Source organism: Polypterus senegalus, chromosome 13 (genome assembly GCF_016835505.1).
Source record: "Polypterus senegalus isolate Bchr_013 chromosome 13, ASM1683550v1, whole genome shotgun sequence".
In the NCBI taxonomy this organism is placed as follows: Eukaryota; Metazoa; Chordata; class Cladistia; order Polypteriformes; family Polypteridae; genus Polypterus; species Polypterus senegalus.
The window spans coordinates 23,800,902-23,815,280 of record NC_053166.1 but is presented as its reverse complement, the minus strand read 5'-3'; the positions used below and the strand labels follow the sequence as shown (position 1 = coordinate 23,815,280).

The 14,379-nt window shown below is 36.2% G+C and overlaps 1 protein-coding gene and 1 long non-coding RNA gene across 38 annotated transcripts in view; one reads left to right on the top strand and one right to left on the bottom strand.

The window, feature by feature from the left end:
* The window catches only part of LOC120542147 (protocadherin alpha-C2-like), a 503,189-nt gene that overhangs the window by 11,899 nt on the left and 476,911 nt on the right, over positions 1-14,379 (bottom strand). For all 37 annotated transcript variants that reach the window (XM_039774336.1, XM_039774351.1, XM_039774360.1 and 34 more), the window contains 2 exons: positions 14,253-14,311; positions 8,941-9,029 (listed from right to left, as the gene is read on the bottom strand). In XM_039774336.1, coding sequence (XP_039630270.1) covers positions 8,941-9,029; positions 14,253-14,311 — 148 coding nt within the window. The remainder of the gene's footprint in view (positions 1-8,940; positions 9,030-14,252; positions 14,312-14,379) is intronic.
* LOC120542161 overlaps positions 1-14,379 on the top strand; it is an 80,418-nt gene that overhangs the window by 33,087 nt on the left and 32,952 nt on the right. The gene's annotated exons all lie outside the window — the stretch shown is intronic.

Sequence of the window (14,379 nt, the reverse complement as noted above, 5' to 3'; positions counted from 1 at the left end):
TGAGCATTTAATGAGAAATTGTTTTCTGTAGACCATTTGTCCAATTTTATAGTATTTCCCTGTAGTTGGTCTTGGTGTTATCCAACATTATTCCTATTTTATATGGTGTCCTCTGCAAATTTTACAATCATGCTTGTGCTGTGGATGGGTAAGCTATTATGGATAAACAGTGGAAAATATGGGGCTCGGCAAACATCCCTGTTTGGACCCCAGTGTTGAGTACCCTAGTGGAGATACTGTATGTGCCCAACCTTACATGTTTTGGTCTGTTAGAAGGAAAATTTTTGATTTAGGTGGATTGTTCCGTGTGTACCAAAGGTTTGTGGATGGCTAGAGATATTGCATCATTTGCAGATCTATTTTTTTGTTGGCAAATTGCCTTTAATAGATTCCTGGTGGTATTTTGGCATTGCAATGTAATATGGATCAGCACCAGTCTTTCAAAAGATTTAGCTATTACTGAATTGCGTGCAATTGGGCGATAGTCATTCAGAGAATTGAGAGCTAATTTGTTAAGTATCGGTATGATAGTTTTTGACTTACGGACCATACAGTGAGGACAACAGAAAGAACAAAGAATGACTTCTCATTAATGTGTAAAGCTCTAGCATTAACATCATTAGTAAAATTAAGAGGTTTAGCAAAGGCTGCTGGGAATATTGTCTTAAAAAGGATGAGAGGCTAATCTCTGGTATTGCAGCCAATACTTTCAGACAGTTCTGACAGTGCAATTCATGCAGAAGCACATTGCATAAAGGTTTTTCACACACTTTTGTATAATTCCAAAGCAATCTTTATAACAACTAGACTTATGTCCATGTAAATACTGTATTTTCTGCTTTTTTGTTTTATTGCATGTTTGCTGAACTACAATATTTTGTAAAAGCAGCTGAGAACTGTACTACACAGAAAACTGTAGTAAACCGTATAAAGTGAGTAAGAACAACAAATGTAGATGATCATATTTGCACAATATTAAAAAAAGAAACTCTTGCTTGATTTGTGATGATGATTGAACTATACTCAATTATACTCACAACTTTTTGATCCATGCTAACTCAAGTGCATCACACAGTTCTTGCAGTTTTCTCAGCCACAGATTCATTCTTCAAATCGCTCATTCTACCTCGTCTAAAAGATGCTTTACTGAAATGAGGCTCAGAGACTATCCAAGCCATTGCAATATACTATAGTTGCTGCCTTATTCATGCTTGAAATTTGAAAAAGTGTAAAATGGAGGCCATAAAGGGATGAATACACTCAACAGTTCTGTAGTATGCGGAGACCTTCAAATAATACTAGCCTGGTTTTTAGAGGTCTAATGTGAATGTACCACGAAAACTTTCATAATACCATTATACAAGCAATAACAACCCTGTGCCTTTGAAATAAGGCAGAACCGAAATTCATGAGATTTAAACCAAATTCTTAAACTATTATCTGCATGTTGTAGTAGAAATGGAAATTTGTCAGACCAGGAAACCTATTTCCAAGTTTCAGCTCACAAATTTTGAAGGTAATGTTCTTACTACTACTTTATCTTCCCAATTTTCACAGAGACAAGTGAGATCTGGGATAGTCTTCTGTTGTTGTAGCTTATGCTCTTTAGAGACCTATACATTATACATTACGAGGTATCCTTTTACACTCTACTGTTGTAAAGACCTATTTGAATATTTGTTTCCTTTTTGTTAGCTTGAATGAGTCTATCAATTAACAAGGTGTTTGCCCACTGAATTGCTGCTCACTCAGTTCTTTGAAAACTTAAGACTGTAGGACATGAAGATTCCAGGATGGCAGCTGTTTTTGATGTGGTGGGACCATCATGTCTAAAACAACAATCATATGGTCCAAGTGGCTTAGATTATGCATTTGTTTAAAAAATAAGTAAACCTCTTGACTATGTCTAAATGCTATATATGTGTGTGTATATGTGTTTGTGTGTGCATAAAATTAATTGATATGAAGTGACACGATTAGCTGTTTGAAGGACCAGATTATCTGAATGAATGGGCAAATGATCCTAATAAATTGAACCCTCAATGAAAATGACTGGTTTATTGAATATTTCGATGGGCAGAATTTTTTTTCCTGCTTAACCTGCTTTATAGGACATACAATTTACTGAGGGGAAAAGTCAGTCATCAGGCAGTCATTATCTAACCCACTTTATCCTAACACAGGGTCACTGGGGTCTGCTGGAGCCAATCCCAGCCAGCACAGAGCGCAAGGCAGGAAGAAACCCCGGGCAGGACGTCCGCCCACTGCAGGGCACACCCACACACCAAGCACGCACTAGGGACAATTTAGAATCGTGGGAGGAAACCCATGCAGACACAACGAAAACATGCAAACTCCACACGGGGAGGAACGACCCAGGAAGCGAACCCAGATCTCCCTACTGCGAGGCAGCAGCAGTGCCACCTTGCCGCCCAAGGGAAAAGTGATTTTATTAATTAAATCCGTAACAAAAGCAAGCTCCTCATCAAGGGGAAAAAAATTACACAATACATTAAAAATTAAAACATAAAAAGACTGAAGTTTATTTGTGCTGCCCACTTTCCCTTTATTTTATTTTAATCTAGTGTGTGGCAAGTATGATTAAGGATTGACTTGTAATTGCGACATAAGGCAAACAAAACTGTTACTGAGTCATTTTATAACCCTAAGCAAGATTGTGTTGGTACTCCAACTGTACACATGTGTAAACAATTGTGATATGTATCATTTTACATTAGTGTATCAGATAAATAAATTTAAATGCAAATGTAAAAAGCTGTCGGTGTATTATATATATATATATATATATATATATATATATATATATATATATATATATATATATATATATATATATATATATATATATATATATATATATATATATATAAAAAAAAAAATGAATCATCATACATGGCCAGATTAGAGAAAGGCATGCAAGCGCCGGCATTCACTTTTACACTGAGATATCAATCAGTACAATTGAGCATGAATGTTCAAGTCCCTAAGGATCCATCTTCTCATGACGTGTCGTTCCAAGCTGCCGCTCGAGTTTATGGCAGCCGGTATGATGGCTCAATGATCCCTCACTTTAATATGCTCAGTAACACTGTGGTATTGGCTAATTCAGTGCTTGAATTGAATAGTTTAGATGCAAAAAATTAGTTTGTGCTATTATCTTTATCAAATAAGATACAGTACTTAAAACAGATTTGTTTCTGGTGTTTTAAGTTTAGTTAATGAACAAAATACTGTGATTATATCAAACGGGCTTTAACTAACAGTGCAACATCAAACGTTGGTTTTATATGGTCTACACTATCTTGCAGTTAGGCTGGAAGTTGATTTTTATGATTGTCCTTATGGCCCACAATGCTTAAGCATTTGAATACTGAAGCCCCATATTCTATAAAGATCTATAAATTACTTAATATGCTGAGAGAAGACTATGGATTATGCTTTATCCTACTATTGTTAACCTTTGTGGAAAATCCTAAATGTAGTAATAACAGGGCTTCTAATGGTGCTTTTAAACATATCTATAAAACTTTTTATTCTATAACTTGATCATAGTTGTGCAAGTAAAATTTAGTGTATTTGTGTGTTGTGCTCATAGTATTTTTGTCAAATGATGCTCCATATATGTATGGTGGACTACACATCATGAACCTGACCCTACATAAACTGGCCTCAGTAAATGGATGGATGAATAATAATAACTTGGTATAATCATGCAGCAAATACAACTACCATTCACAGTTCTATCTGGATTGCCTCCTGTATGGTATTTTTATTTGTTCTCCTCTTGTTCATGTGGATCCACGCCTGTTCAAAAACATCAGTCAAATTAACTAGTAATTATGACTTGACCAGAATGTGGGAATTTATTGTAGTATGTTTTTTAGACTGACCAGTGCCATGAATCTATTTATTTTTGTCAGCTCCCTATGAGTCTGCTTGCCTAAGACACAATGGATGGATGTTACTGTTTTTGTCTTTATCTTCAATAATTTTTTTACACTAGACTGCTCGGAGCTTGTTTAAAAAGTGCAAAAAATTTCAAATTGTTTGTCCATCTAAGATTTGGACTTGCACCCAGTGTTGCTTGGATAGGCTCAGACCTTTTGTGACCTGGAGTTGGATTGAGTGGGTTTAAGAATGCCACAGTATTAAAATATTTGACTATTAAGCTATCCATTTTGTTACTCTGTTTCCTCCATCTCTTGATGTGTTAGTTTAAAAAAAAAAAAAAAAAATGTACTCATACCTACACTCACTTTGAGGTATGTATTAACTTAAGGTACACATCACTGAGATGTATAAGGAAAATGGAAGCAGGAATGTTCCTGTGTGTATATGTGGAGAAATTACAAATGTATTATGAATAGTGCTAGAGTCATACTTTCAATATTAAAACATCCATCCATCCATTTTCCAATCCGCTGAATCCAAACACAGGGTCACGGGGGGGTCTGCTGGAGCCAATCCCAGCCAACACAGGGCACAAGGCAGGGACCAGTCCCGGGCAGGGTGCCAACCCACCGCAGGACACACACAAACACACCCACACACCAAGCACACACTAGGGCCAATTTAGAATCGCCAGTCCACCTAACCTGCATGTTTTTGGACTGTGGGAGGAAACCGGAGCGCCCGGACAAAACCCACACAGACACGGGAAGAAAATGCAAACTCCACACAGGGAGGACACGGGAAGCGAACCTGGGTCTCCTAACTGAGAGATAGTAGCGCTACCACTGCGCCACCGTGCTGCCCTATTTAAAACATTAAGGCAGTTAAATGCAATGAAATGGCTGCACTAACAGTTTCTTTCAAAATAAGCCCCTACCTAATTAGCAATGATTGGTTAATTCCTTTATTAATCATTAATTTATTTACTGAATCTGCTTATTGCAGTTCAGAGTATGGTGTATTTAAAGGGTATCTACTGTTTAAATATATAAGCATCTTTTAAATTTTGGATACATTAACTATTCACTCGGTTTTTTTTTTTTTTTTTTTCTCTTTTAAACTGTTGAGACACGAGGGCAGGTGTAGTGATTTGGTCAGGGTCACAAAGTGAGCTACAGGGAGTTGAGTCAGCAGCCAGGAATAAACCTTGGATTGGGATCAGGCTATTGCAGGGCACACACTACGTCAATTTAGAGTCACAAAATTCACATCTTCAGCATATGTTGGGGACATCATAGATTAAATACAGTGGACATGCAAATTCTGATCAGAGATAAGCAAAGACATTTTTTTTTAAACCTAGGACTATGGTGAAGTGAGAAGGCAACTCATTCAAAGGGAAATTAAATAACTGATTAATTAAATGAACTCAATGAATGAATTAATTAATGAAAACACTTTTATGATAAAATATATAATTAGCATAACATTCTCAAACTCACCTAGTCCAAATCAGGATCTTCAGATGGCTGGAGCTAGCCCCAGTAGCATATATTTAGGAACTAGCTTTGGATAAAGCACAGTCCATTGAAAAACTCACTCCGGCACAGATATACATTTACACTGACACAACCAATTGAGGATTGCTGGTTACACAAACAGTCATTTCTCTGAGGATGGTAGAAAAAAGCAAGGCAGAGACTGGGCTTGGGTTTCAAACCCAGGATACCGAATCTATGAAGCAGCAGTATTAACCAAAACCATCTCTGTTTTTTTCAGTAATAATAATATTTTTGCTGTGCAGTGCAATAACAGCTTGTGCAGCATTTAGATTTACACCTTAGTGCAACTGTTCTAACAACCTGTGTCAGAAATCTGTTAAAGGCTTCACTGGAGCTTTGGGCTTCAGCTGCCTATAAACCTTTTAGAAGCAATGCCAGACAGTGTTAGTCAGAAGAGATTCTTTTGATTACGTTTGGGATGCTGGCTGTTAATACATACACACCACTAAATGCTGAAGTCAGTTCACGGTGGTGTGACTGTGTGTTGTGTTTTTTTTTGGGTCTTTATTGAAAGACCAGAATAATCAGTCATTATAACATTAGAGATATACATCCATCTGAAAGATTGACAATGATTGCAGCACTACACGAACAATGATTGTGCTATTGTTGACACATAGCAACCCTGATTGTACAAGAAATATTTATTTAATAAAGGAAAACAATTCTCAGGTGTATTCTGATTTTTACAACATACTAAAATATTCTTCTGTATACAGTGTGTATTATTACAAGCTCTCTACCAGTTTGTACATTCATATATAGGTCAGTACGTAGACACGATCAGGCTGTGAATGGTTACCTTGGAAACCGTATTTGCACTGCATCTCAGGATTTGTCTGTTTAAATATATTCACTCAACAAGGGCTAGTGCTTGTGTTAAGAGAGAAAAATAAAAGAAAATCTCTTCCATACAGAACATTCCACCTGACGTTTTCACAGATGCAAACATCTTGTGAATATGAGACAATCTCAGGAATTCATCTTTATCTTTCCCCACTTCTATGTTTGGTTAACAATTCTATGAATTCTGCATTTTTTTCCTGGCAGTGATGTCTTTTGATGGTCTTCTAATCCATAATTAGAACAATAAATACTTTTTTGAAATTAAACAAAAAAGATTAAAAAGTCAAAGCTATGGACTACTTGCCATTTTAGTGACTGTGTTGGACATATGGACTGATTTTACACTTTTCTGAAGCGGTAATAGGATAATCTCACATTAAAATTATGTGACTACCTATCCATCTGGTAGGGCAAGTATAAAAGGTCAGATGACAGGGCTGTACTTTGATTGTAAATTTACATACATTTTTACATTTTCACCACTGGCAAATTAAGAATCTGAGAATATTGGGTATTTGAGAAATGAGAGGAACATTCAGTTTGCTCGGCTTTGGTTACCAAGCGATCTTCTCAATATCTTATCCACATAATTTTTTAAAGGTTGTTTTTGAGTTTCTGCTTCAGCTAGATGATTTGGTAGTTTGTTCCTGATTTCTTTTTGTTTGTGTGAAGAATTAATTGCCGGTTTCCTTCTTAAAAGCACTTACAATTAATTCTGCAAATACCTAAATCAATATTTTAACGGTTTTAGATTTATCTTGGACTTCTAATAACTTTGAAGATGTTGGTCCCCACATAGCCTTATCTCATCATAACTTTATTAGCCTGTCAGATTAGGACTTGGCCTTCATCCCAGATATACCGGGAAGTAACTCTTTGCACAGCTTTTGATGCTTTGCTAAGAGTCATAAAATATGCCCAAGTTTGTGGTTTGTAGTTTAAAAAAACAGTGCTCTAGGTTTAACATCACATTGTACAACAGAAGGATTCCTCCTTAAGCTGGAAAGTCCTGTTAGGTCCTATATGGTAACAGGAAGTTTTATTTTTAATATGTATGGATTTCACTGTTCTTGGTGGGATTTAAACTGGATTACCACAGATCAATCAAAATAATGGAGAGTCCATAAACATTTCTGGAAATGTTAGCTCTGTAGTCTATTTCACTAATGAATAAAGTATGCTAGACACAAATGATGACATAGAATTTATTACTGACTTCTATTATTTTTGGTACACTGTATTAATCCCAGAGGGGAATTTGTCTTTTTGCATGACCTTTGGAGGTCAGCCTTTATACAGCACCCTTAGAGCAGTTTTCAGGTTAAGGGTCTTGCTCAAGGGCCCAATGGAGTAGGATCCCTTCTGGAAGAAATGAGATTTGAACTGGCAACCTTCCAGATACCAGCAGAGATCCTTAGCCTCAGAGCCACCACTCTGCCAATTTAATGATTTACATAAGCATACTGTATAGATATTTGAAGGAAAGCACTGATATTTTGTTAATAGTTTTTTTTTTATAATAATTCTGCAGCAATCGCCTATACTGTGAAATTAACTGTTTAGTCATTTAAACACTGATAATGTATGTCTGTATGGTAAAGCTCCACATTCCGGAAACTTCACTTGTTCACTTGTAACCAATGTAAGGTAGAGATCGAACAGGGCTGGCAGGAGCTCTATAAAACTGGCAGAATTCCAGTTTCACATAAAATGAATTGGGAGACAAATAATAATGAGAGTAGTAGTTTGGCACTTCCAATGTGTTAATTTGCTCTACATTCATGTATGCCTATTGTACAGTCTATATTTAGTATGACAAAAAGCCCATTCCAAAATAAAACTGGAAAGTGTATTTACAGTTTTTTCCTAATACTAGAGTTTTTTATTTTGATGTTTTCCAAAAATGTTTGTGTATCTATTGTAGAAATGGTACACACATAAAACAAATAATTTAAATAGGTACTGCGTTGAATTACTTTATTGACTTTCATTTACTTAGCATAACAAGGTGACAATGGGACAGCCTGCCTGCAAATTATCATTCAGAATGTTTATCTTGTGAACCAGGATATTCCAATTAAATATCATGGGAAGTCACAGCCTGTTTTGAATGTGCTGGGTCCAAGTTATGAAGTAACCCTGAGTGGGGTGCTACTCTAAAGCGCATGCTGTTCACACAAGAGTAAGAGTTGCCAATAAAACCTAACCTGCAGGTTTGTAGAATGTGGGAAGATATTGATCTCCCTATCTTAAAAAAGGGACAATGTATTACTGTACATAAAGAATTTGGGCTAAGATTTGCACCCAGGACTCTGAAAAAAGAAAGAGAGAGAGAGAGATAGAGACTACCTCTGGACATCATGCTGCCCATCATCCAACTGAATACATTAATGTAACAATCTATACACCCCTGTTGCAGGCAAGAGATATAATATATGCAAACATCATGCAGAGTGCATCATCAGGCAGTTAGTAGGCTGAGTGTTATGACTGAGTTAGTAATGCAAACTGACTGCATCACTTACCAGTACCATCATGCATCATGTTTTGTTTTTATCTTTTTAAAACCATTTCAAAATAACATGCGATATTAACTTGTGGGGAGGCAATAAACCCTTACCAGGTGTGGCACTGGATACTGTTGGCCAATTTTGAATGTGTACTCCTGATGGTCCTTGCAACACTGCTGATTCTTCCATATGCACTGAGCTAAAAGAAGAAAATGAAAGGTTCACATTGAGGAGGGAAAAATATTAACAGTTTTGGAAAAATAGGTGGCCACAGGCTTTTGTCACAGCCAGTCCAACCATTCTTTAAAGCAATGATGAAGCAAAACTGAAATACTAAGCTTAGGTGCCCTCACTGTGCCTACTTGTAAATCTAAACCATTCTTTTCAAATCAATGTATATTTTTATTTATTTATTTATTTATTTATTTATAAAGCACTTTAAAACCAACATCAAGGCTGACCAAAGTGCTGTACAATTTTAAAAAAAAAAACAACATATAAGACACACAAAATCAAAGGTTAAATGAAACAGAAACACATAAGAACTGAAGAGATTCTTAATAAAAAGTATACAGATCTGAAACGAGGTATATATCCAAATGGATGCATCTCAACCAATGTGTATATCTAATCTAACGTCCCTTTTTCAGGACTGTGTATTTCAACAATAATGCTTTAAAAATCCAAATAACTTTACAGATCTTCATTGTAAAGGGTTTAAACAATGTTTTCCATGCATGTGCAATTAACCATAATCAAATATTTAACATGCACCTGTGGAATGGTCGTTAAGACCTTAACAGCTTACAGAAAGTAGGCATTTAAGGTCACAGTTCTAAAAACGCAGGACACTAAAGAGACTTGTCTACCGACTGTGAAAAACACCCAAAGAAAGATGCCCAGGGTCCCTGCTCATCTGCGTGAACGTGCATTAGGCATGCTGCAGGGAGGCATGAGGACTGCTGATGTGGCTAGGGCAATAAATTGCCATGTCCGCACTGTGAGACGCCGGAGACAGGAAGGACAGCTGATCATCCTCGCAGTGGAACAGCGCGGATCTCAATCCCATTGAGCACATCTGGGACCTGTTGGATCGCAGGGTGAGGGCTAGGGCCATTCCCCCCAGAAATGTCTAGGAACTTGCAGCTGCCTTGGTGGAAGAGTGGGGTAACATCTCACAGCAAGAACTGACAAATCTGGTCCAGTCCATGAGGAGGAGATGCACTGCAGTACTTCAAGCAGCTGGTGGCCACACCAGATACTGACTGGTACTTTTAATTTTGAGCCTCCCTTCATTCAGGGACACATTGTGAAACATTTTTAGTTTATGTCTTATGGCGTTGACTCTTTTAGCGTTCATACAAATATTTACACATTAAGTTTACTGAAAGTAAAAACCGTTGAATGTCAGAGGGCGTTTCTTTTTTTGCTGAGTGTGTGTGTGTGTGTGTATACATACAAAGCAGTGTATTAATATCTCAACCAATCTATGCATCTGCACTGATGTACATATCTGAACAAATGTATTCAAACCAATTTATATTGGGGACATCTTAACGCATGGGCATGCTGGGCAGTTGCCCGGGATCCCCATGAGTATAGTGGCCCCAATGCTAATCCATGTATGTTGTGACTTCCTGAGTGGATGTATAAGTAGGGGCCCCAGTGCACTGATTTGCCCGAGGGCCTATAATGCTGTTAAGATGGCCCTGATTTATATATTCAAACCAATGTAGCTGAACTGAAGTATGTACAGTATCTTGGCCAATTTAAATAAATTTTAAATGAATTTTTTTTCTTTAACTGTCCCTCCATAATATTATATACAATACTAAAATATTATAGTTTTTTTTTTTTTTTAAATTTAATTTTTGGTTTCTCTAAAATATTAAACGTACAAGTTTTAAATTCATAATACTGAATTTGACTACAGAATTTTGGTAAACATTTTCTGTGGTGCATATCACTTTGTGATGAGCAGATGGCCTTTTGAGTGACAGTCTCTATTTAATATTTTATCATTAACACCTGTGCCTACACATCAGTAATTGTCTTCTTTACACAAGACTTAAACAAGTATGCGATATGACTTAAACTGAAGATGCTAAAAATAGAGTCGGGATACCTGCCACAAGACATGTCTGTGCAGATATTTGTTACAAAAAGAACAATCACTAAACAGGGTCCATTTACTGTACAAGCATAATCTACTGCAGTATTTTACAATTAGCTTGTCTGAACCAAAATCCTGCAGTTACCTGTAGTCTTCCAGGACAGAGAATAAGACCTACCATTATAGATATTGGTTTAATTGTATATTTCCCAATCAAGTAATCCTTGTGACTTCATAGATAGCATTTACCTCTGGTTAACAATGCCTACTACTTATTTATTTACATCTGACGAGATTGAGGATAAGAGAAAATGTAATATGTTCAAAATCATGAATTATAGGTTTATATGGACATTATTGTCACATCTGTGCTAATCAACATACCACTATGTCCAGAGCCATAAGTGAGTATACACATCTTTTCTCAAAAGTTCTTTTGCCTTCCTTACAGTACTTTAAAATAATTCAGTCAACAGGAACATAGGAACACCAATGGAAGCTGGTTAGGTGTAAACTTCACACAGATATTTGAAAATTATTCTTAACATATAGACTCATAGATATAGTACATGGAATAGGCTACCAAGTTGAGTGGCATATAGTAGTGTTTAGGGAAACCTACTGCGTGACATTTTGTTAGCTCACTCAGATCTATTCACCTAAATTGGCATAAATTACCTGTTCTCATCAAGCTTTTTCTGTTGTGGTATTCTGCTGCTGTAGCTCATCCACATTGAATGCATAATGCATTGGATCTTGGAGATGTCCTCCTACCCATTACTTTAACATAATGGCATTTTTTGAGTGTTTGTGGTTTTTCTGTCAACTAAACAATTCTGGAATTTCTCCCCTGGTGTTTCTCAATAACAAAACATTGTCGGTCTGCTGGATGAACTCTAGGGACTGTAGTATGTGAAAATCCCTGTAGTAACACTGTTAATAAAACGCTGGAAACATTGCATCTGACACAAGCTGTCATACTTCAGTTAGTATATTGAACATCTTGCCCATTCTAATGTTTGGTTGAAAATCAACCAAACTTCTTGGCATTGCCTGCATGTTATATACAGTATAGTGAGTTGCCGCCATATAGCTGCTGCTATTTGTGTAAATGACCAGGTGTACCTAATAAAGTAGCCACTGGGTGTATATGACTGTGCAAAATTTAAATGTTACTTTATTTTGCTAGATAAGCAAAATGTAAGCAGGATTTGACAAAGAGTAACACACTTAAAAATAGCAAATCTAAAAAGGCAATTAGTAATGTTAGTTGTGAATATTTTATATTGTTCAGTTCAAGAAGATTTACTGAAACATTTAAGGCCGAATTTCTTTCCTGCATCATATTTTATACTCACTAAAAGCTTTATACTTTAAAAGTCAATGTGTTTTGCTATGGAGTCTTAAAAGCTTAAGTACTTTTTTTTTCTTTCTGTACATTATGCATTTGTGTGTATGTGTACATATAATGCCAGTGAAGTCAAATTGCAGATTTAAGATGATGTGGTCAGTTTAGTTTAGATGTACAGAATAAATAACCTTTGAACTATTAAAACATTCAGTTACCACAATAATGCAACACCTCTCTACCTTTTTAGCTGGATAATTTGGTTAACAAATATGTTTATACCTATGCATAAAGTACTAAATGATGATCTTATATTTATCTGCATATATTGATTAACATTTAAAAACGATACCACTGTAAATACCCTCCTATACTTTTAAATGTGGTTTTTCCACAAAAATAGGTAAGACAAAATATTTGAGAATGTTTCACTCAATGTTTCACCTGCATAACAAATCTAAACAGAACTAAACAGTAAACACAAGTTGAACGGGGCTTTGCCATTTGTAGCAAACATGGATCGTCTAACACTGCTGCACTCAAAATATGTAGACATGTAACAAAACATGCTGTAGGCACTTGTATCACTAAAGAGGGGATACATCATCTCCTGGGAATTTGCACAAATCTGACAAATGACTAGGGTCACTTATTTTTGAAAGGATGAATTTGTGCATGTTTGTCTAGCATTCCCTTTCCCCATCTCCTAATAATTCTGATTTGGTGAGTCTATGTAGTCTAGAGTGGAGTAGAAAGCGGCACACTATCATTGTCTTTCAAAGTCATTTCATAGTACTGTATATATATGGCAGGTCCTGCCCTAGAGGGTCATTTAGCCAAACTAACACAAACCTCCGCTCCTCTACCCAAATAACATGTCAGGACTAAATAGGACTAGAAATATCTATCTTTCCATCCACCACACCTGCGTAATCCAATTTAATGTCAGTGGAAGCCAAATTCAATCACAGCAACACCAAGCACAAAGCAAAAATGTGGGGTCAGTCCATCATAGGGCATGCACATACATTCCAGTTGGGCCAATTTAAAGGTCTACAGTAACCCAACCTGTGCATCTTTGGCATGTAGTATGAATACTCACAATCCATGCACACATAGTAAAGCAAGCATTTCCCTTTAATTGCATTTTTTTAAAGCCCATTTTACATGATAAATCAGCATCTGTATATTTTACTCCTGTGCATAACCATACAATATGTATGTACATGAATTCATTTGTACATTCTTCAACCCACCTAATCCAGTTCAGGATCAGTAGGAGGGGTGCATAATCTGTTCTGGCAGCACTGGCCAATTTTAAATATATATCCACATGCAAAGGTCATATGTATTGACATAGCCATTCTTTGCTGTAAGCTATATAAAATGAACTTTATTTTTGTTCATACCTACATAGAAACACACAAACTAACATTTGGGGATTTTTTTAAACCACAAGACAGTCTTATAAAGGCACCCACCAACATTAGATCATAAGGTATTATTGTGGCTACTGTGTTTTTTTTTTTTTTTTTTTCTCCTTATTACTTTTATATTTTTTTTAGCCTCATCCTTGGCATTTTATTGCATATTACTGTGTTCTTGTTCCTTAGAGGTATTTCAGTTTTAATTATGCTGACCTACATTTCAGAATCCTTGCAGTCACCACATTAAATGACATTCATTCATTCATTCATTCATTGACATTATTTGCACTCCATTTGTATCAATGACTGAAAAGCAGTGACTTTCCCTAACTTATAAAATAAAATAACATGAAAGAAATGTCAGTTTAATACATTCACAGTCTTCTTTTGCAGCTAATGAATGTGTAATCATGTTACTGCTAGTCATACAGAAATCGAGATAAAAGAGATTTGACTTCTTAATACTGTCTGGTACCTTGAGAGTTGACCATGAGTTATACTTTGAGTGCAGTTTTCAGCTTTAGAAGTGCTTACCTTTGCATTCCTGCTCTGAGTGATGCAGAATAACGCCAGTCAGTATTCGGTTGCTTAGGCTGCAAAAAAAAAAAAAGAGAGAGAACAAAAAAGGGTAAGGCACTTGGGATGCATTTGGATTACTTAA